This window comes from Taeniopygia guttata, chromosome 17 (genome assembly GCF_048771995.1).
Source record: "Taeniopygia guttata chromosome 17, bTaeGut7.mat, whole genome shotgun sequence".
Classification (NCBI taxonomy): Eukaryota; Metazoa; Chordata; class Aves; order Passeriformes; family Estrildidae; genus Taeniopygia; species Taeniopygia guttata.
Window position 1 is genome coordinate 1,900,425 of NC_133042.1, and position 20,824 is coordinate 1,921,248.

Genomic DNA, 20,824 nt, shown 5'->3' on the forward strand with positions numbered 1-20,824 from the left:
GCTTTTGGAAGGAATTAACTTCGGTTGCAGCTGCTAAAAGTTTCTAAATGCTAAGAAATTTGGGACACATTTCTCATCTAATGACAGAGATCAGTTGTTGGTATGTCATAGCCTGAGCAAGGACAAAGAAATCCCTGGGACCCCTCATGCCAGGAGGGACAGAAGAAGAGTCCAAGAGCAGTATTAGGGTCTGAATTCTCCATGCTTTTCATTGTTTCACTGTTTCATTACCAACATGGCTGCTGTGTCATTGTTTCCACCCTGGCCTTTGAGACTGGTTTCTGTGGGGGTTTTGGTGGGTTCAGCAGTTAATTTTTTTAACATGGTTGTTACAGTTCACAGACCAGGATCTATGGGTTGTCCGCTCCAGCTCTTGATCTTTGAGTAATATTTAAGCTGCAGCTTTGTCTATTCTAACTGTTATTAATGATCAGATTGCTACATGCAAGTTGCACTACAATCCATCTTTACTATTATTAATGATCAGATTATTAGCTCCAGGGTTCATTCTAATCCATCTTTGACTTGCAGAACAGAGCCATGTAGTTCAGATAAAGTTCAACTTGTGGTCTAACAATCCAGCTACTTATGTCAAGCAATTGAAATAATACCAAATTTTTAACACTAGGAGTTAAGGTGTGTTTTTTCCTTCCCTTCTTAGGTTAAATGTTCAAAGAGACTTGGTCTGCAAGGCTTTAGATTAGTATGATTAATCAACTTTGGGTAACTCTTGATTAATCAATCAAGGGTTTGCTTGATTGATTTTTATATGGGCCTTTTGAAGAGCCTGCCAGAATCTGACCATTGATGTAGCTTTTGCAGGTAAAATTCAGAGCTGTTCCAGAACAACTTTTTGCCCAGTGTTCTCATTGCACACTGGAAGAAGTCACTCATTCTGCATTCATACAGGGAGATAATGGGAATGGAAAATTTTTGTGAGTGGAACATCCTTGGGACTTGATTTAGGTGCCAGTAAATCTCCTCTCTGATGGCTCCCTTCTTCTCTTCCCAGGTGCACTGTAACAACATGTTTTCCAAGGGGGTGAAGATTTTCCAGAGGGTGGAGTGTCTGTTCAAGCCTCGGCTGATCGCAGACTGGGAGCCCGAGCCTGTGGGGGTGGCCACGGTGCTGGATGACAAAAACCCCAGTGCCAGGTTTGTGACCGTGCCCCTGCAGCAGCGCGTGGGCAAGGCCATCCTGTGCCGCTTCTACTTCGCTGACACCTGGATGATGATGAGCGAGATTTCCTTCCAGTCAGGTGAGCGCTCCTGCAGCCAGGCGGGCCTGGAGAGGCAGAGGGAGCAGAAGAGCTGGTGTGGCAGGGCAGGACGTGTGGGGCTGACAGGAGAGTGGCACTGTGGGCTGCACAGGGGGAAGGAGGAGGTTGTACAGGCACTGGAAGGGCACTGAAGGGGCTCAAAGGTGCAGTGGGTGCTTTGCAGGCTGGTACTGATGCACATGAACAGAAGTGTGACCAGGGCAACCAAAAATTGGAGTGTAGAGCAGTTGTTTATTGTAAATGCAGGCGAACCCAGTGGGAAGAAATGACGATGTCTGACTCAATTCAGAAGGCTGAATTATTTCTTTATTATAACTATGCTAAAATACATTAATATACTATATAAAAGGAGGATACTAAAACTACATACTACTTTCTCTGACTCTTAACTCACACAACTCTTGACCAGGGACCTCCTGAGGGAGGAATTTCCTGGGTGCTGCTTGTTGCTTACCTTGCAGGCAGCAGCCCTTCCTGTTCCTGCTCTGCTGCCTGAACACCAGCCCCTTCTCGCTGGGGTTGGGATTGCAGGGACTGCTGGCAGGAGCAGGGAGGTTTTGTTGGGCTGACACACTCCCTTTCCTTCCACAGACATGGAGAGTGTGAATCCCAGTTTCGTTACGGCAGCCACAAGCACCACGGAGCTCCTGGAAACAGAACACAACGTTACTGAGGGCACCTGGGGTAAGGACTTCTGCCCCTTGGCCATGCCAAGGGCTCAGGTGTGGGGGAATTTCACAGGAACATCCCAGTTAACGTGGTCTTTCCCTCCATTTCTGGAGATCTGGGGATGGCCTGGTCAGTGCCTCATGCACAGGGCAGCATGTGACAGTCCCCTGAGCCTCAGCTGGCCTGGGCTGCCTCAGAACATGGGCTGGGGACTTGTGTGAAGCCAGTGAAACTCTGAGCACTGCCTGCTCTAGGATGGATCCACTGCAGGAATCTGTTCTGCTCACAGCAATCTTTGATTGCAGAAGTTCTCTGCACAGTTCTTAGCTCTTTGAGCTTCCAAAATGAGAATTTCTGATGAGAGCAAAATGTGAACACTGCTGGTGTTAATGTTCAAGGAGCTGACCAAGATCTTTTCTCTACCAGGCTGTAGGGAGCTGGCTGGCACAGAAAACCTCTGGTGCTTTAACCCCAGATTCTCCTCTGTGATTGCAGGAACCACATCTTCTGTAACCAGCACCTGGATAGGGGAGAAGGCAGACGACTCCAACACCTCCATCCTCGTGGGCTGCCTTGTGGCTATTATTCTGTTGCTCCTGATGATTATAATCATCATTCTTTGGAAGCAATATGTTCAAAAAAGGTTGGAAAAGGTAATACAATGGGGCTCTTTTGTAGACACAAGTTCAGAACTGATCATTAACCCTAATGAGCTCAGAACTGTGTGAAAAGCACAGCTCCATGGAGTAGCTAAAGCTGCTCTCACAGCAGGGCAGAATGCCAGCCTGGCCAAGATATTACTGGAAGTTGCTGTGGTTGCAGCCAAGGCATTACTTAACAACTGAGCATCACCTCAGTGTTTTGGCTTGTTTTTTTCCCCTCTCCTCTGCAGGCCCCACGTCGAATCCTGGAGGAGGATGCCACTGTTCGCCTCTCCTTCTACAGCTACACCATTGCCAACAACCAGACCCAGATCCACCAGTCAAATCCCACCTATGAACGTGCCTTCCCACTGGATTTGGAATATCACCAACCAGCTACACTGCTCCAAAAGCTTCCAGAGCTCTCCCAAAGTGCAGAGGATTCAGGTAACATCATCAGTCTATGGAAGCTGCATGTTTCTTCTTTTGTTATTTCTGTCAGATTGTAAAATGTGCCAATTGTCAGTGTCTGAGTTGCCATCTTGGCTCCTGTGCAATGCAATAACTGAGGGAGCTCAGGCAGTATTGTGGAACACTGGCATTTCTTGGCATGGAGCTGTGACAGCTGGAGCAGCAGTCCCACTAGAGGCTGGTGGCCTTTTATTGTTTTATTTGAAGACTGTTTATTTATTACCCAGGTCATCTTTTAGCAGCTGGTTTGGGCAGTCAGAGCAATCACACATTATTTGTGGAGATGCTGCTTGCAGCACTCCTAGGAGAAGACCTTTAACACCTTTTTTTGCAGCCAGGGCTCTTTGAAATTCCTGTAGAAAAACCACAAGGAAATAGAGCAGGGAATTGTCCGTGGTGTCCTGGCTTCCAGCCCCCGGGGAGCTTTTGGACCCACACAGAAGGGAATGTTTCCAGCAGTGCTTAGTGCTGAGTGAAGGCAGTTCTCATCAGTGAATGGAAGGGCAGTGCTGCATTCCTCACACTGACAAGTTGCTAAGATCCAGCATTATTCTACACAGGGAGACTGATTGGATTGAGCCAGGGTGTGAATTTGAAGCAGAACGAGTGTTCTGTGTAATAGTGACTCTGCAGGGAGTTAATTCTAAAGCATTACCCCATATTTATGTGAATAAGCTGTAAGAGGGAGAGGAGTTTGCTACCAGGGGACATGGGAAATGGAAGCCTCCATCAGCTCTTGTTGCAGGAGGGAATCCAGAGCAAGTTTGACATTGCAAACAACATCCCTGCACCAGGTGATGGGAACTGATTGTACTTAGGGTGAATCAGGAACAGAAAATCACTTCAGACTTGCCTCCTGTCTGGGCAAGACCTGTAGCTCTCATGGCTGGCTAGAACAGGCTGTGTTGAGCAGGAATTTGCTGGCAGCTCGCAGGTATTGTTCTGGTTAAAACAGAGCAGTGTGTCCCTGTTGGATGAAGCCCTTTTTTGACCTAGAGATGAGGCAACTGAGAGGTATTTTAAAACTTTTATTTTATTTTTAGTTTTATGTGAAGGGTGAGACAGTATAGATGTTATAATTCACGCTATTATAATTAGAAGGTAACTATTTGCTAATTACAATACATTTTAAGAGTTTTTTGGTTTATTAGCTTTTGCTACACTATGTTGTAAATGCTTTAAAGGCAATAATTTAAAATGATATTTTATAGTTTTCTCTAAAGTACCTAGTTTTATTTGTAAGGATATCTTTTGAAACTTGTTTCTAGTTTTATTTCTCTTTTAATAATGTCTGTTTTATTTTATGGTATTTTTAAGTTAATATTTTTTATTTCAAAGTTTGCATGTTGTGTGAGCCTTCTGTTAGGCTTTGAGAATTCTCTACACGTTTATTTCCCACACATCCCATGTAGGTGTCCCTCAGTACAAGGCAGCAGGCAGCCAAATTCCCAGAGCTGTGGGGTTGGGAGGAGTGGAAACTGGGACATACTGAGTGAGGTGTGACTCGCCTGTCTCTGCCTGCCCTCAGTGTGCAGCGGGGACTACGCTGAGCCCGACCTGACCAAGTCCACCCCTCACCAAGGCTTCCAGAACAACGTCCCCCACTACGCCGAGACGGACATCGTGCACCTGCAGGGCGTGACAGGCAACAACATGTACGCCGTGCCAGCCCTGACCGTGGACTCGCTCACCAAGAAGGACATCTCCGTCGGGGAGTTCCCCCGGCAGCAGCTGCGCCTCAAGGAGAAGCTGGGGGAAGGACAGTTTGGAGAGGTACAGCCGTCCTGCTGCTGCTCCTCCAGCAGAAAGGAGGTGCCTGGCAGAGAGGAATCTTCAGTGGGACTGAGGGTTCTGCATTTGCCAGGGTTTTAGTTAAAATTAAAATGTGTGTTGGCCCTTTGGGGAACGCTGATATCCCCCAGGCTAAGCCACTGAGCCTTGTGAGGCTCTGCTGGGCACCACTGGTGTCTTTATCAATAGATGAACTTGCAAACTGCTTGCTGTCTATACCTCTGTAAATTCCTAGGGTTGGGAATTCAGACTTTCACATCTTCCATGGACATCTCAAATCTGATGGCTGTCACCCACCTTTAGACATGTGGGTTTGGAAATTCTCCACAGTCCAGCTAACACTGATCCTGGCTGCTAAAACAGCTCTCCCAGTCACAGATGGAGGTTCTGGGGGTGCTCTGCACACTGACCCAAGCAAAGACAGATATTTCCCAAGCACTGTGATGCCCTCATGTTTTCTGGCATTGCTGCTTGCTCAAGCCCTGGTTTGTCAGCAGCCTCAGGCAGAATGATGCACACATCTGTCATCTGCCAAACTTTCCCTTGGCTCCTTGAGCTCCTTTCAAGCTGTTGATGTTTTCACCTCGCCTTTTCTTTTCTCTCTGCTTCATTTTCACACCATCTGTAGCTCCATCCTGAGCAGGTCTTTCTCTCCCCTGCTCTCACTTTTCCACTGTCATTTTTCTTCCCAGCCTTTGTTCACTCACAGCCCTAAATTCTGCTTCTCTATTACATTTTGTTAAGTACAGCTTTTCACTGACTGCTTCCTGCTCTGTCATGTGCCCATCTTTGTGGTTCCTCCATTCTGACACCCCACCCTCCCTATCCCAGCCCCCCTTTCCTGTCTTGCTCACTGTTTTCTGGGGAGGTGCTGACATCTTCAGCCTCCTCACCTGGCTGTCAGTGCAGCCTTTTCTGCTGTTGCCTGCATCCTGCTCTGTGCTCCAAAAGTGGGACAGAGAGCATTTTCTCATTGATTTGCTTCTGGTTTCTCCTTTCCTCTCATTGTCCTTCTGATAACTGTAATAACTCCTCTGTATTGACTGGAAATGGCTCTCCCTTCTCCATTTTCCTTGAGGATGGATTCAGAGCCTGTTCCTTTCCGTGTATCACAGGCTTTTTTGCAAATGTACTGCACCACATTTTCCTGTCTCCCCTTCTCCTCAGTCTTTCCCCAGCTGGCCATCACATGCTCTGCTCCACTATGGCTCTGTGTGCTCCTACAAACAGGGCTCATTGCTTCTTTCAGTCTCCACTTTTCCTTCCTTCCAGTCTTTTGTCTCTGTGCCCCCAAGGAAGCACCACCACCCCTCCCTGGTGACACATCACCTCGGAATCACCTGTGCTTGGTCCTGTGGCTCTTCCCTGTCCCGGGTCTATGACTGTGCTTTCCCCACAGCAGATTCATTCTCTGTGGGACTGCAGCAGCATCTTTGTACCTTCACTCCCATTCTGCAGGTTTGTCCCATTTTCTCTGCTGTCTCATTTTTCCCCTCACCATGCTTGTGACATCAGTTCTTGCTGCTCTCTTCATACAAAATTCATCATGCTCCCATTACATTCCCCTTACTGCTGCAAGTCTTTGACACATCCAGTCTGCTCCTCTCTTCCAGTCTTGTTTCCCATCCACACCCTCAGGTCAGTCTGCATTCCTCACCCAGTTCTCCATTTGGATGCACATTCTGGTAACTTCTTAAGAAAGTGTTTTGTCACCCCTTCTTGTACAACCCTGCAGTAATTTTGTATCATTAATCATTAATTTATTGGAAGAAATTTGGAATTGTGTGCAGTCATTAGAGTATTTATCTTTGGGCATACCTACAGGTGAGGTGTTCATATCAGGAACACATATGCACACACTTTTCTCCCTTTTTTCCCCTCTGGAATTTGAGGATTTTGGGTAACTGGCTGTAGTTCTTGGATGCTCCTCAGTGAAGTCTGAGCAATGCCTCGAGCCAGGCCATGGTTTGATGGTTCTGGGGTTGTGTGAGGTACTTTAGTGCAGGGCAGACACATCCAGGCTCAGGGGCCTTCCTGAACATTCCCAGTAGGTGCTGGGTGAACTGGGCTGGCCCAGGCTGCTGCAGTGTGCTGGGGACTCCCTGGCTTTGACTCACCTGGCTTTGGTCCCCGTGTGCCACCTTCACTGGGTCATTCACTGGTTCATTCTGCCAGCAGTGACCCACGAGTGACCTGGCTGTGATGTTATTTTCCTCTGCTTTTCTGCCTGTGTGTGCTCTTACAGCTGCCTCTGCCTTCTGCCCTGCAGGTGCACCTCTGTGAAGCTGATGGCCTGCTGGAATTCCTGGGAGTCTCATCCTCAGAATTCACTCACCAGCCAGTTCTTGTGGCAGTGAAAATGCTGAGATCAGATGTCAACAAAACAGCCAGGTAAGTGCACCTGCAGTGCCAAGCAGCTGGGGAGGAAAGCAAATACCCCCAAGCACAGGGTAACCCTGGGGACTGCCATGTGTCTGGGGTGTATATTCCATGTGCTCCTGGAAGGAGCAGGACACAGCAGGGAGTGGGGGTAGAGGAAGCTGCAATGTCAGCCTGAAATGCTGCATTAATCCTGTTTGCTGGGAGAGCTCAGAACCAGTTTCACACTTGTGCGTGCAAAGTGTAAATTACTCTGAACTGAGAACACAGCCCTTTGTGCTGTCCTCAGACAAAGGAACTGTTCAGGATTCAGAGGTGCTTTCTGTTTTACAAGGAATGATTTCCTGAAGGAGATTAAGATCATGTCCAGGCTGAAGAACCCGAACATCATCCGGCTGCTGGGCGTGTGCGTGCGGGAGGACCCCCTGTGCATGATCACAGAGTACATGGAGAACGGGGACCTCAACCAGTTCCTGTCCCACAGGGAGATCTACAGCAAATTTGCCATTTCAAACAACATCCCCTGTGTCACGTAAGAGAAGCTGCTTGACTTGTTGGGATAAATCAGCAAAACAGAGCTGCAGTTTTATCTGCTGTGCCTTCCCAGCAGGGACCTTCCTGCAGCCTGGCCATTGCCATGGCAATGGACACCAGTTCTGCCTGGTGTGGGGTTGTTCTTGAGGCCTCTGGAGGTCTGTGTACCCCTGACAGAGCTGTTCTGGTCACAGAGACCATCTTAGATATATTTATTGAGGTGACTATCTCTTTATGTTATGGATATTTCATTGTTATGTTATAGATGTTAGTGGATATTTCATTGATATGAAAATCAGTTGCATTACAAGAATTTTGGGACAAAAATCAATAATCTCTCTTAGGCTTTTAAGAAGGTTCATATGTTCTCTGGTGTCCAAAAAATATGAGAGGAGCTGAGTGTGGAGCTGCAAAAGGGAGAAGATTTCATCAGCCAACAGAAGGAGAATATTTGGCAAAGAAAACCAAAAACCAGTTTTTGTCAGCAGTGGCACTTGTCTTCTTCCTCAATGGAAGGATTAAATCTGCCATAAAAGCATCTCTTTGCTATTGCAGAATGCTTTCTTCAGAGGAGAATCATGTAGGACTAATATATTCTGTGTGATAAGGAGCCCTGCACTGAGCAGGAGCTGCAGCATTGCTGAGCCTTTGGTGTGTTCCTCCCCAAATGAGTACTTGGATTTGTGGTTCAGGCCAAGGCAGGCAGGCAGAGCCAGCTCTGATGTGCTGGGCAGGAGCTGGCTGGGTTTTACCACAGCCAGACATCACCAGCCTTGCTGCCAGGACCTGTCAGTGGTCCTGTCAGGAGTGTTAACCTGGTGTCCTACAGGCAGGACATGCAGGAGGGAGAGAGGATTTGTGTCTGAGAAGAATTAGACTCCAGCTCTCTCCAGTCTCCTGCCCCTTCTGCCCATCTGAAACCCATTCACCTTTACACTTGTGGCTTTCTTCTCCTGACCAAAGCCTCAAAATGTTCTTTTTTTTTAATCTCCTCTTCGCTTCCCATTTGACTCCAGCGCTGTCACTCATGTTGCTCTTCCTTGCTCTCCATTACTTGGCTCTGCCTCTAGTTTTTCATTGTCTCCCACTGATCCTTCAGCCTCTCCTTTTGTCCCTGCCAGGCAGAGAGTGTCACACAGACAGCTCTGAAGGGGCTGTGTCCCGGCAGTGACAGGAATGCCCTGCCCCAGGAGCAGCTTGGCTCTGCTGGTGCCTGAGGGCACCTGATGGACCTGACAAGGTGCAGCCACCCCACCCAGCTCCAGACCCAGGGTTTGGTGCCCCAGAGGTGTGACCAGCCCTTTCATGCACAGGGATCACACATTCTTAAGTCCTTATGGCTCTCTGGTATTTGAAATGCATCTCCCTGCTGTGTCTGGCTGTCAGGTCACAGAATCACTTAGGTTGGAAAAGCCCTCTAAGATCATTGATGTTCTCCCAGCACTGCCAAGGCCACCATGTCCCAAAAGTGCCACATCTACATGGCTTCTAAATGGTGAATGGTGAGTCCAGCACTGCCTGGCCAGCCTGTGCTAAGACCTGACAACATTTTGTTGAAGAAATTTTCCCCAAGATCCAACCTATACCTCCCCTGGCCCAGCCTGAGGCTGTTCGGCTGTTCCCTCTCCTCCTGTCCCTGTTCCCTGGGAGCAGAGCCTGACCCCCCTGGCTGTCCCCTCCTGTCAGGAGCTGTGCAGAGCCACAGGGTCCCCCCTGAACCTCCTTTTCTCCAGGCTGAGCCCCGCCACAGCTTCTTCTCCATCAGCTTTGCTGCTCTTCCAGAGTCAGCTCTGCTCCTCTGCCTTTGGGGTGCTGCCCCGAGGCACCACAGTGACTCTGCTGAGGAGTCTGTCAGTCTGTCCCATCCAGTCCCATCCCCTCCTGGCCCTCTGCTCATGGAGCTGCTCGTGTGGAGCCTTGGGAGCTCCCTCAGCAGAGGGGCAGGAGCCAAGAGGAAGCTGCTGATGGGACCCTGCCAGGGTTGAGGTGGGACAGGAAGGATGGGAACCACAGCTGAGCAGGAGAAGGGAAAACCTGGGGTCTTGGAGGCTGTGCCCATTGCTGTGCCACAGGCCAGCAGCCAGGTTAGCAGGGTGCAGGTGAGTGGAAGGGTTACTGCTCTGGAACCTATAACAAGTAGGGAGAAGGACTTTTTATACAGACAGATAGTGACAGGATAGGGAGAATGGTTTTACAGTGCCAGAGGACAGGATTAGGTTAGATTTTAGGAAGAAAGTCTTTACTCAGAGGATGGTGAGGCCGTGGCACAGGGTGCTCAGAGAGGCTGTGGCTGACCCATCCCTAGAAGTGTCCAAAGCCAGGTTGGAAGAGTCTTGGAGTAACCTGGGATAGTGGAAGGTGTCCCTGCCCATGGCAGGGGGTGGAACAAAATGATCTTTAAAGTCCCTTCCAACTCAAACTATTCCATGATTCTGTGATAGTCTCCTTTTTCTTTGTGTTCTGATAGTAAATACCTGTTTTTCTGACCTTTACTGAAAAAATAGAAACTGTGAGCAGTTTATCAGATGTGTTCTGATGAGCACTTGGTCGTGTGAAGCATTTGAGCATCAGCAGTGGGAAGCAGGCAGAGCAGCACAGAGCAATAGTGTGGGAAGAATGCTGAGAGTCTGATGGTCCAAACTCTGTGTATCCTGCAGCTTTATTAATCCTATCCTCCTTTAGCTAATGGAGGAATTAAAATTAAATTAGATGGAAAATGCATCTGTTTCTATTTTCAGTAATGTTTAGCATATTTAAAACCAAGTTAACTCTCTTTAATGTGAAGTGACACACTTATGTTAATATAAGCATTCAATAGTGGTGTTGTTTGAAATACCAGGCTAAGTGGCTTTTAAGATATGAGATTCTGAGGTTAATTTTTCATGTCTCCCTGCAAAAAGGTGGTGCTTTGATGCACGATCTCTTTGAAAATCTCGAGATTAATGTTTGATACTGAAAAAAAAAATAAAATCTAAAGTATGTCAGGTTGTGAGGCCTGAATTTCAGGGAGAGCCTGTCTGTTCCTGCTTAGTCAGCTCAGGATCTTGGCTGTTCATGCCCTGGAATGAGACAGTTTAGTTCCACTGTTATGGCAGAAAATAAAACAACAGGTCACTAACACATCAAATACAATGAAGTCTTGAGTGTGGGGGAGCTCCAGTGATTTTTCTTTGTTGTATTTTCCTTTGCTGCAGCCACTCCAACCTGCTGTACATGGCCACCCAGATTGCCTCGGGGATGAAGTACTTGGCATCCCTGAACTTTGTGCACAGGGACCTGGCAACTCGCAACTGCCTGGTGGGCAACAACTACACCATCAAGATTGCAGACTTTGGCATGAGCAGGAACCTTTACAGTGGGGATTACTACAGGATCCAGGGCAGAGCTGTGCTGCCCATCCGTTGGATGGCCTGGGAGAGCATCCTGCTGGTAGGCACTGCACAAAGCTTCTCCTTCTTCTTGCTCTGATCTTTGCTGTGCCCCTGAAGCAGTGACACAGCTCTGTGCCAGGCAGTCACCACCAATATCTGTGCTGCACGTGGCCTCTGCTGAGAAATCCACAGGGTTGTGTTGGACATAACTCAGATCCTGGGAAAGGAGCCTGGCCTTGGAAATACAGAATGTCATGGAATGGTTTGGGCTGGAAGGACCTTAAAGCTCATCCAGTGCCACCCCTGCCATGGCAGGGACACCTCCCACTGTCCCAGGCTGCTCCCAGCCCTGTCCAACCTGGCCTTGGGCACTGCCAGGGATCCAGGGTGGGCACTCTGTGCCAGGGCCTGCCCACCCTCCCAGGGAACAATTCCCAATTCCCAATATCCCATCCATCCCTGCCCTCTGGCAGTGGGAAGCCATTCCTTGTGTCCTGGCACTCAGACCCCTGTAAATTGTCTCTCCACATTTTTTGCCAGCCCCTTCAGGCTCTGCCAGGCCACTGAGGTCACCCCAAACTTCTCCTCTCCGGGTGAACAGCCCCAGCTGTGCCAGCCTTCCCTCCCAGCAGAGCTGCTCCATCCCTCTGATCCCCCTGGCCCTGCTCTGGATCTCTGCAGCAGCTCCAGCTCCTCCCTGTGCTGGGCAGGGCTGGGGCAGCTCTGCAGGTGGGGTCTGAGCTGAGCACAGGGCACAGGGGCAGGATCCCCCTGCCCTGCTGCCCATCTGGGCTCAGCCCAGGGCAGGGGGCTCAGGGCTGGGGCAGCTCCAGCTCTCACCCACAGCACCCCCAGCTCCCTCTCAGGGCTGCTCCAGCTGCTCCCCCCAGCCTGGATTGGTCCTGGGGCTTCTCCTGACCCTGGGGCAGCTCCAGCACTGCTGAAACCCCTGAGGCTCCTGTGGGCCACTGCTCGAGCCTGTCCAGGTCTCTCTGGATGGCATCACATCCCTCAGGCCTCATCCAGGCATGAGTGCCTGGCTTTCCTGGTGGAATTTTAAGGAAGTTGCCTTTCTCTGCTTATTCCCTTTATTGGGAAGCTGAGAGGGGAAGGGACAAAACTCCTGAGCTTCAAGTGCCTGGTTTGAGGTTGTGGGATTTTTTCACCTCTAAGGGTCCTGCTGTCTCCCCTCAGGAGATTGTTCCACAGCCCAAATACATCCAGCCTGGAGGATATTAAACTTTTTTTTTTCCTTGTAGTAGTTGGCGAGTTACTTTCTTACAACATGCTCTTTAAGTACCCAGAAAAATTGTAATTACCTCTGCTATACAGGCTGCCAGGCCCAAGCTCTCGAAAATCCACCCTCTTTTCCTGGTTATGGCTGCATCTAAACCATAAATCACTCCCATCCTCCCTGTGTGAACATCTTCCAAACCTCGACAGACTGCAAGGGTTGCCAGATAAGCCTGGGTGAAGTGGAGCTGGGATATTTTCTGCCCAAACAGGCCCTCCAGCCCTTCAAGTGTTTTGTGTTATTTTCTGAGCAATCTTCTTCTTACTTCTCCAGAAACACGTTGTTCCAAACACAGCCAGTTTGGGCACACTTTTTGAAGACAGAAAACAGGGACAGCAAGAAGTTTGTCATTGGCTTCTTAAATGTGCAAAAATTGAAATTATCTTGGGCCTTTCTCTAAGAGTCTGGAGTCTGTCCTGGTTCTGCTTTCACCCCGAGGGCTTTGCTTCCCTTTCAAAGGCTTTTCTGTCAGCTCTGCTCTTTTGGGTGGAAGTAGGCAGTGACTATTCCCCCTCCCTCAGTTTATTTTATCCTGCTGCAAGCAGACTCTGAGGAGGGACAGGAGTCTCTGGCCTTCTCTGAGACCTGCACCGTGTAACAAAGCTTTGTCCCTGTGGAAAATGCACCTTCTTAGGGCTTGTGGGACCCCCACGTGCCCCTGCTGCCCCACAAACAGCCCTGTCATCCCTGTGGGCACAGCTCACCCGCTGTGCTGGCTCTGGTCAGAGCATTTCCCCTGGTGCTGGGCTGCAGAGGGAGCAGACTGATGAAAGGGTTTTGCTGAAAGGGTTTTGCTGGGCTGAGCAGATCCTCTCTGTCCACAGGGCAAGTTCACCACAGCCAGCGACGTGTGGGCGTTCGGGGTGACCCTGTGGGAGATGTTTGTGCTGTGCAAGGAGCAGCCCTACAGCCTCCTCACGGACGAGCAGGTCATCGAGAACACAGGCGAGTTCTTCCGCAGCCAGGGCAGGCAGGTGAGGAACAAACAGGCTCTTCCCTTCCTTCTCTCAGCCACTCCCATCCTGCTGGATTTCCTCCCTGCTGCCCTCTCCTCCTCTGCAGCAGTCTCTGCTTCTGCTCACCTCTGTCCCCTCCTCACCTGTGTCCTCTCTCCTCTCTCCTCTCCTCACCTGTGTCCCCTCCTCTCCCTGTCCTGCTTATTTCCTCTTCTAAACCACTTTACTCTTCCCTGTCTTCAGCTCTTCCAGGTTCTCCCCCACAGTCCCGTTGCTCCTTTCCTCTGTCAGCACTCTCCCACCAGCATTGCCTCTGGGGGATGAGGAAGCAGGAGGGATTTGTGGTGGGAAGGAGCAGTTGTTAGTTCCCAGGGATTACATTCTCCCTCTAGTATCTCATGCCAAGGAGCCTTTAGCCATCTCCAGCTGCTGAAGGGCTTTTGTGTCATTTGTCCCCATTGCTGCTGCCCTCAGTAGATACCAGTGCATCTCCTCAGTACCCAAAGCTGTGGAGAACAGTTCTCCCCAAAATTCACCTTTAGCTCTAGAGAATTAAGGGAAAGAAAATGATACGGGGTTTACTCACCATCTCCCAGATATTAATGATTAGCCAAGAGCCTAAAAAATGAGAGGGAGAAATAAAATAATTCTGCCAAGCTGTGCTGTAGATAAGCTCTAAAAGGTGTTTTTTCTGTCTCTGCTAACAAGCTGTCACGATGCTTAGAAAGCCTCATGGGCTGTCTACGGTGAGTTGAAAGTACTTGGATTTTATTGTGGTAAATTTGGTTTTGGTTTGTGTTTTGCTGTCTCTCAGAGGATAAATCCCTCAGAAGCATTCATGTTTTCTGGGGGACAAAGGCCTATTTTGTGACCAGCTCATCAGACAAGTTGGCAAAGTGTCCGTGGTGCTGTTTGAGAGGCTCTGTCCAGTCTCCACTGGAGCTGGAGGGATTCCAAACACTGCATGGTGGCTGTGTCTTGTAAACCTGGAATGAAACTGTCTTTTGGTGTTACTTGAGTAAAGGTTCAGTTCTTCAGTGAGAAGCCCACTGAAACACTGTGCCTCTCTTCCTTTCAGATCTATCTGTCCCAGACTCCTCTGTGTCCTAACCCTGTGTTCGACCTGATGCTGAAATGCTGGAGCAGGGATATCAAAGATCGTCCCACTTTTGACATGATCCACCAGTTCCTGCTAGAACAAATGGAAGCAAACATTTGACTCCAGGAAAGAGGCAAACTGTGGAGAACAGAGTGACTTTGGGGTCTCTTTGCCTGTCCCTCACAGTCAGGCTCCCCTCCCTATTTCAGTTGGGACGTCCATGGCAGCTGCTCATTCTCTTGGCCATGGTCTGACACACAGGACCAGAGGATCTCATTTGGTTGAAAAATCATCTCCTCTTCTGAATCATTTCCTGGGAATACTGTGAGAGGGGTGTTATTGGATACCCACACACCTTTGGGCAGATGTAATGAGTAAAACTTGGAGGGACTTGGAGCTCTCTCCTGGCTGGAAGAGAAGGCGCCGGGCGGTGAGAGCGCTGCCACTCGAGAGCAGGTTTCTGGAAGGAAAGGCTGCAGCCTTCCAGAGCTCTTCCATGGAATCTGATGGAAGTCTTGTGCACATGAGCAAGTGTTTCTGTGTGCTCTTGCTTCAGACAATGGTGAGAGGCCAGAAACATCTGGAGCTGGGAAATGGTTTAATGGACTTGGGAACTGACGGAGCATTTAGGAACCCGTTGGGAGTGACACTGCCAGGGTCCACAAAAGATGCTGAAACAAGAGTCCAAAATGATGTTCTGTTTTCCTGTGGTTGTTAAGCACTGCTTTGGTTATATATGTGCGTTTTCCCCACACTGGATTTTTTTTTTTGTTGTTGTTTTCTAGAAAAAAATGATTTTAAAATGAATGTTAAAGGTTATTGGGAGGTTACTGTGTTAGAAGGTCTTCCTCTGACCTACAAATTAAGGTTAGGGTAGGGAGTTTGTATTGAGAAGTAGCTGATACTGTACTACTGTCACTATGTAGAGTTATTAACCTAATGAACTTGTAGCCACAATGGACTGATGTGCAATTAATCCTGTATAATTACCCATCAATATGAGATCTCTAAATCAATGCTGTTACGTGTGAGAGGGAACTTAGATTTGGTGGAACTGGATGGCTGAGAGCAGAACCCTCTTTGTCACTTGTCACAGCCCCCAGGAGAGGGCCAGGAGCAGCACACAGGTCACAGGTGTGTGTCTGGAGGCAGAGGTTCCTCTCCAGGAGTGCAGCAGGTTGGTGCCACGGGCAGCTCAGGCCAGGCTCTGTCACTGCCCTGTCACAGGGGCTGGGCTGGCACGGCCCTGCTGTGGCCTGTCCTTCATCTTGGTTACTCATCGACCTTGGGGCTGCTTTTTGTGTGTCCTGTCACAAACAGCTCATTCTCTGGAGGGTTTTAGAGGGCTCTGAAATCCATTTGGAGCCAGTTAGAGAATTTAGTGTTTCTACAATAAATCCATTGTGGATTTACCAGGTGCCTGGGGAATACTCTGCTATTCCCTCTCCAATCATTTAGCAAGATACTTAGGACCAAACCCAATATTTCATAAGCTGGGACAAGATGAAAGCTCAGCACTTGGAGTGTTTTTTTTTTTTGTTTTTTTTTTTTTAAGTAGAATCCAGCATAAAATGTATTTCCAGTAAAGATTATAAAGATAATTTTCATCTTAGCCACAAGCATAGATGACAGGCAGGCTGGCTGTGAGAGGGGAATGTCTGAGTGGTTGCAACACAGGCATAATTGTGCTAAAAGAAAAACCCAGCTTCTGAATGGGCAGATGCCAGGCTGGAGTGTGGCATGGCTGTGTCTGCTCCTTGGGAAGGCTCCAGCCATGCCTGGCCTGTCCTGCTTGGGGCTGAGGAGCCAGAGGGCCCAAGTGCTCTCATCTCCCTGCAGGGATTCCTGGAATCTCACCCCTATAAGGTTTTCTTTTTTCCCTCTGTGACTGGAGGGGTTGGGGTGAGCTGCCCTTCCCTGCTGGAGTCAGAGGCAGCAGGTCCCTAGTGCAGCCTGCTGGGTGCTGCTGTCTGGCAAACCACTCAGACAGGGAATTTCTGGGCATTCCTGCCCCAGGAAATGTCCCCAGTGCCCCCCAGCCGTGTGTGTGATCTCCTGTGCTCTGGGAGCTCCCAGGGCAGGGAGGGTCCCTGGATGGGCTCTGTGCTTCTCTGACATCCGGGCATGCTGTTCCTCCATTGACATGGTGACATACCAAGTTTGTCTCATATCAATAAATTCTAATGATAACCTTGACAAAAGTGAATTTCTATTTCTTTTTATGTACCCGGGTGTCTGCCCTGAGAACTGACACTTTGGTGTGGTTGTTCAGCAGCTCTTGGGGGGAGTGTGTGACCCCTGGGTTTGGGGGGAGCAGCCACAGACCATTAAATGAAGAGTTTTGAAGGGAGTTTGTGGAAATGCTGGAAAGGTGCTGGCCCAAATCCCCTTGTGCTGGTGGGTCCTTGATGGGCCTGGGGCTGCTGGTTGATGCTGCATTTCAAGAAGCAGCTTCTTCATCTCAGTGTTAAAATCAGGTGCTTTAGACTGGGAGGAGCCTTTACAGACTTATCAACCTGACCATGTAAAGCTGAGCTGATTTCAAAGTTCTTTGGGATGCTCTGGGCTTTGGAAATTTCCAGGGCTGGAAATGCCATCCCTGACCCAGTCCCAGGGCTGTTCTGTGCCCATGAAGAACTTTTTGCTTGTGCCTTTCCCTTGCATCCTGTGCCTGTTGCCTCTTGGTCATTCCCTGTGCCCCTCCGAGCTGAGCCATTGTGCCCCTGGTCAGAGCTCGGGTATTTGGGCAACCTCAAATACATTTTAGGCTGAAAATACCAGATCCCTCAGTTTAGGCAGCAAGAGCAGGAGTTAAAGCAGCATTTTGATTGTCTCAGACATAAGTTAGAGGGAAATCAAGCACCCTAACAGGTAAGAACAACCCCCAAATATTCAACGGGTGGCCCAGAGAATCTGTGGATGCCCCACCCCTGGAAGTGTCCCCAAGGCCAGGTTGGATGGGGCTTGGAGCAATCTGGGATAGTGGAACAAGATGATCTTTAAGGTCCCTTCCAACCCAAACCAGTCTGGGATTCTGGGATATTTACTCAGTTCCATACAGGAGTTAGATGTTCATTGATTTCTTACTGCCTTAAGTGACTGCAAATATTCTTGAAAAAGGAAAGGTCTGGCCAGAAAGAGAAGCTGCTGCTGCTCCATCAGCAATCCAGTCAGTGCTGCAGGAGTTGTGAAACATCCACAACACCCCAGTGAGATTTATAGGTTGAAGGCCCTGGGCCAGGCTCAGTAAGTGAACTACTGCAAACTTTACACCTCCCAAGCTGGATTTTAATCTTCCCTCCCCCTGTGCCAGGTGCCCTCACCTTCCTCATGATCTTCCTCCCGTAGAACATCACTTTGTCCCTCTTGCGAAACCTGTACTGAGGCACGTGTGGCTGAAGTTGTTCTGGAACAGAAGCACCACATCAGAAACCACCTCCAGCAGCTGGGAGAGCGCCTGAGCACAGCTTGGGGGCTTTGCTGCCTCCAGAGCAGCTCCTGTGGGCAGTGTTTGGGATCTGAACCCCCCTGGGATCCCTCATTCCCCAGCTCTGGCCAAGCCAGACCCAGGCAGGGCTGCCTTGAGGCTCCACCTCAGCCCCGAGGAGATAAAGGGTTCTACACAGAGAGAAGAGTTGGGCAGCTTTAATCTCCTGAAGGAAACCTCTAATTCAGTCATTTCTCCTTCCTGTGACAGTGAAATCCTGTGACAGTAGGGCTGAACTCCTTTGCATAATTCACCACTGATGCTGAGGCTGACACTGCTCACAGCCAAAGAAATAAAACCTCCAGGTCCTGCACGTGGCAGCTCTGGGCTCACACCTGGGCAAGGGAACCAACACAAGGTCTGCATCCTTTAAAGCTGCTGTCCTGCAAGAAGCACACCTCTACAGCTAACAGCTACCCGAGAAAACTACAAAAAAACTCAAGATCAATGGAAAAATTTGTTTTAAAACTTACATGGTAAGTACTTGATAATTAGATAGTCTCATCCCATACATGACAGAAAGAACAACTACTTCAAGTAGTAGTGTGGCTGCAGCTCCAATTGCAATTCCAGTCAGCTGGGAGGGGAATTTAGGGAGAAAATTTAATAATTTTCAGCTTCAGAAGTTATTACATATTTTTTGAAGGGTTGAAGAACTCTCAGCTCAGTGAGATGTCTAAAAGCCAAGCATGTTCATAAATACTTAATTTATAAATTCAAACATCTCATATGCAAGAAGTTTAAACTGCACCAGTGACCAGTCCTAAGATCACACTGAAAATATTCCATGTTTTTCTTCCCAAAGATCCGGGAGCTGACCAACTCAATGTACAGGAGGTGTATGAGCACATGGAGGGACAGGACAAGGGGGAATGGCCTCAGGATGAAGGAGGGCAGGGTTAGATGGGATATTGGGAATTAGGAATTGTTCCCTGGGAGGGTGGGCAGGCCCTGGATCTCTGGCAGTGCCCAAGGCCAGGCTGGACAGGGCTGGGAGCACCTGGGACAGTGGGAGGTGTCCCTGCCATGGCAGGGGTGGAACAAGGTGATTTTTATGGTCCCTTCCAGCCCAAACCATAGCTGGGCAGGGAGAAAACCCAGCAAGGCACCGTGGCCATGTGATGGTGGGAATGGGAACAACCTTTATCCTGCAGGAATCAGCACTGAAGGATGTGAGTCCTCAAACAGCCAGGGCAGCAGGGAGCCCTGAGCCTGTGCCTCGATGTCCCTGGTGGCCCGGGGGGCTTGGGGGGCTTGGGCAGCCAGGCCCTGCAGAGCCCCTGTGGGATGTGAACGTGGGCACACGTGGGTTTGTGCTCCCGCTCCCAGGGAGCACCTGGCACTGCCATGTCCAGGGCTGGGAGCCCTCAGGAACCCTGAGAAATGCTGTAAAATTCCTGTGCTCCTCCAAAACTTCCCGGTGGGGAAGGAAAGAGCTGTGCCCAGGAGGAGCTGAGGGGGTTTGTGCTGCAGGTGGAACCTGTTGGGGGCTGACATCACAGAGGCTCCCCTGGTGATTGCACTGAGCTGTGTCTCCTCCTCCCCTCCCCACCATGAGCTGTAACACCATCATGGAAGTCTCCAAGGGAAACAACATCTTCCCTCAAAACCCCTACTACATCCCTGGGTGAGTTCATCCAAAACATCCATTTCCAATGCACATGGCTCTGGTTGGGGTCAGGGACTATTTGTAACTCAGGATGTTTTGGGGTTTTTTTAAAGACAATATTCAATATTTCACGTAACCCTGCTCTGAAGGAGACAGAGCTCCAGGGGAAACAGCACCTCACAGAAGGGGAGAGCTACAGACCATGCCGTGGCACATGGAGAGCAAAGCCAAAATGGGTTTTTCCCCCTTTTTCTCCATTTCTTTTAAGCTGCCAAATGTTAGCAGAGCTACTGTGCAAGGTTTGGCTTCCAAACTGTCTTAATATTTGCAGTAAGGATTTATGGAAGTCCCCTTTGACTAAAGGGTTGTGCAGATGTGACACCCTCTGGTCACTGGGCTGGAGCCCTGTCCTGCTGCTGGGTCAGAGACTGGGAAGTCTCGTGATCTACTCCATAAGTAGTTGGATTTCTTCCCAAAACTCTTTTTGACGCTCTCCTCTAAAGGCCTGGAAGGAAGAAACCCTGGATGTGAGGCAGTGAGTTACAGGGGAGAAGGTAAGAGATGAATGGCAGGAATTTGGGATTTGCTGTGAATTAACACTTTGTGTGTGGGGTCCTGTGGTGAGACCTGGTCTGGGATGCATAAAGGGGGTGGGAATGCCAGCCAGGCTCCTGGCACAGGGAATGCCAGCCAGGTCCCGTGTGCAGGGCAGGGCTGGGGAGGCAGATCCCCGTGGGGAGGCAGGTTCCAGGCACAGGGACAGGGTGGAGCATTTCCTTAGGGCTGCTCCTGTGGTGAGAGTGACAGGCAGGATTTTCCATTACTGATTTCTACCTTCCCACCTATATAAGCTCTGAGCCTGGGGCTTTTTACTCATTTTTGCATTGCTGTGACATTCCCTGTGTGCCATCACAGCTGTGCTGGCAGCAGCTTGGGAAAGACGAGGGACAGCACGAGGGAGCTGTGGCTGGAACTGCAGCCCCAAAAGCCTCAACACCTTCCCTTGCTCCCCCCTGCCTGCCTGCAGCTCCCTCAGGAGCAGCTCCAGGATGGACACAACAGCTGGGGCTGCTCCTCTCCAGAGCTGCTGTGACCTCTGGAGGCAGGAGGAGGAGGAGGCAAACCCTGCTGCTGCTTCTGTTGGTGCTGTGCAGGCACCCCTGAGCCCCCATGGGTGCTGGGGGTGAGGAGGAGCTGCCTGAAGAGCAGCAGAGCCCTGCACTGGGGTGTCAGGAGGAGGGTT

At 49.7% G+C, this 20,824-nt stretch overlaps 1 protein-coding gene across 6 annotated transcripts in view; it reads left to right on the forward strand.

The window, feature by feature from the left end:
- Positions 1-16,686, forward strand: part of LOC115497551 (discoidin domain-containing receptor 2) — a 56,637-nt gene extending 39,951 nt beyond the window's left edge. For 5 of the 6 annotated variants that reach the window (XM_030286521.4, XM_072936507.1, XM_072936505.1 and 2 more), the window contains 10 exons: positions 1,013-1,259; positions 1,872-1,964; positions 2,445-2,602; positions 2,842-3,037; positions 4,590-4,834; positions 7,122-7,243; positions 7,566-7,763; positions 10,960-11,194; positions 13,255-13,404; positions 14,465-16,686. In XM_030286521.4, coding sequence (XP_030142381.1) covers positions 1,013-1,259; positions 1,872-1,964; positions 2,445-2,602; positions 2,842-3,037; positions 4,590-4,834; positions 7,122-7,243; positions 7,566-7,763; positions 10,960-11,194; positions 13,255-13,404; positions 14,465-14,605 — 1,785 coding nt within the window. In that variant the 3' untranslated portion in view covers positions 14,606-16,686. Of the gene's footprint in view, positions 1-1,012; positions 1,260-1,871; positions 1,965-2,444; positions 2,603-2,841; positions 3,038-4,589; positions 4,835-7,121; positions 7,244-7,565; positions 7,764-10,959; positions 11,195-13,254; positions 13,405-14,094; positions 14,133-14,464 lie in introns of all 6 variants that reach the window. The other variant, XM_030286523.4, reaches the window with a different exon arrangement.
- Positions 16,687-20,824: the final 4,138 nt, after the last annotated feature.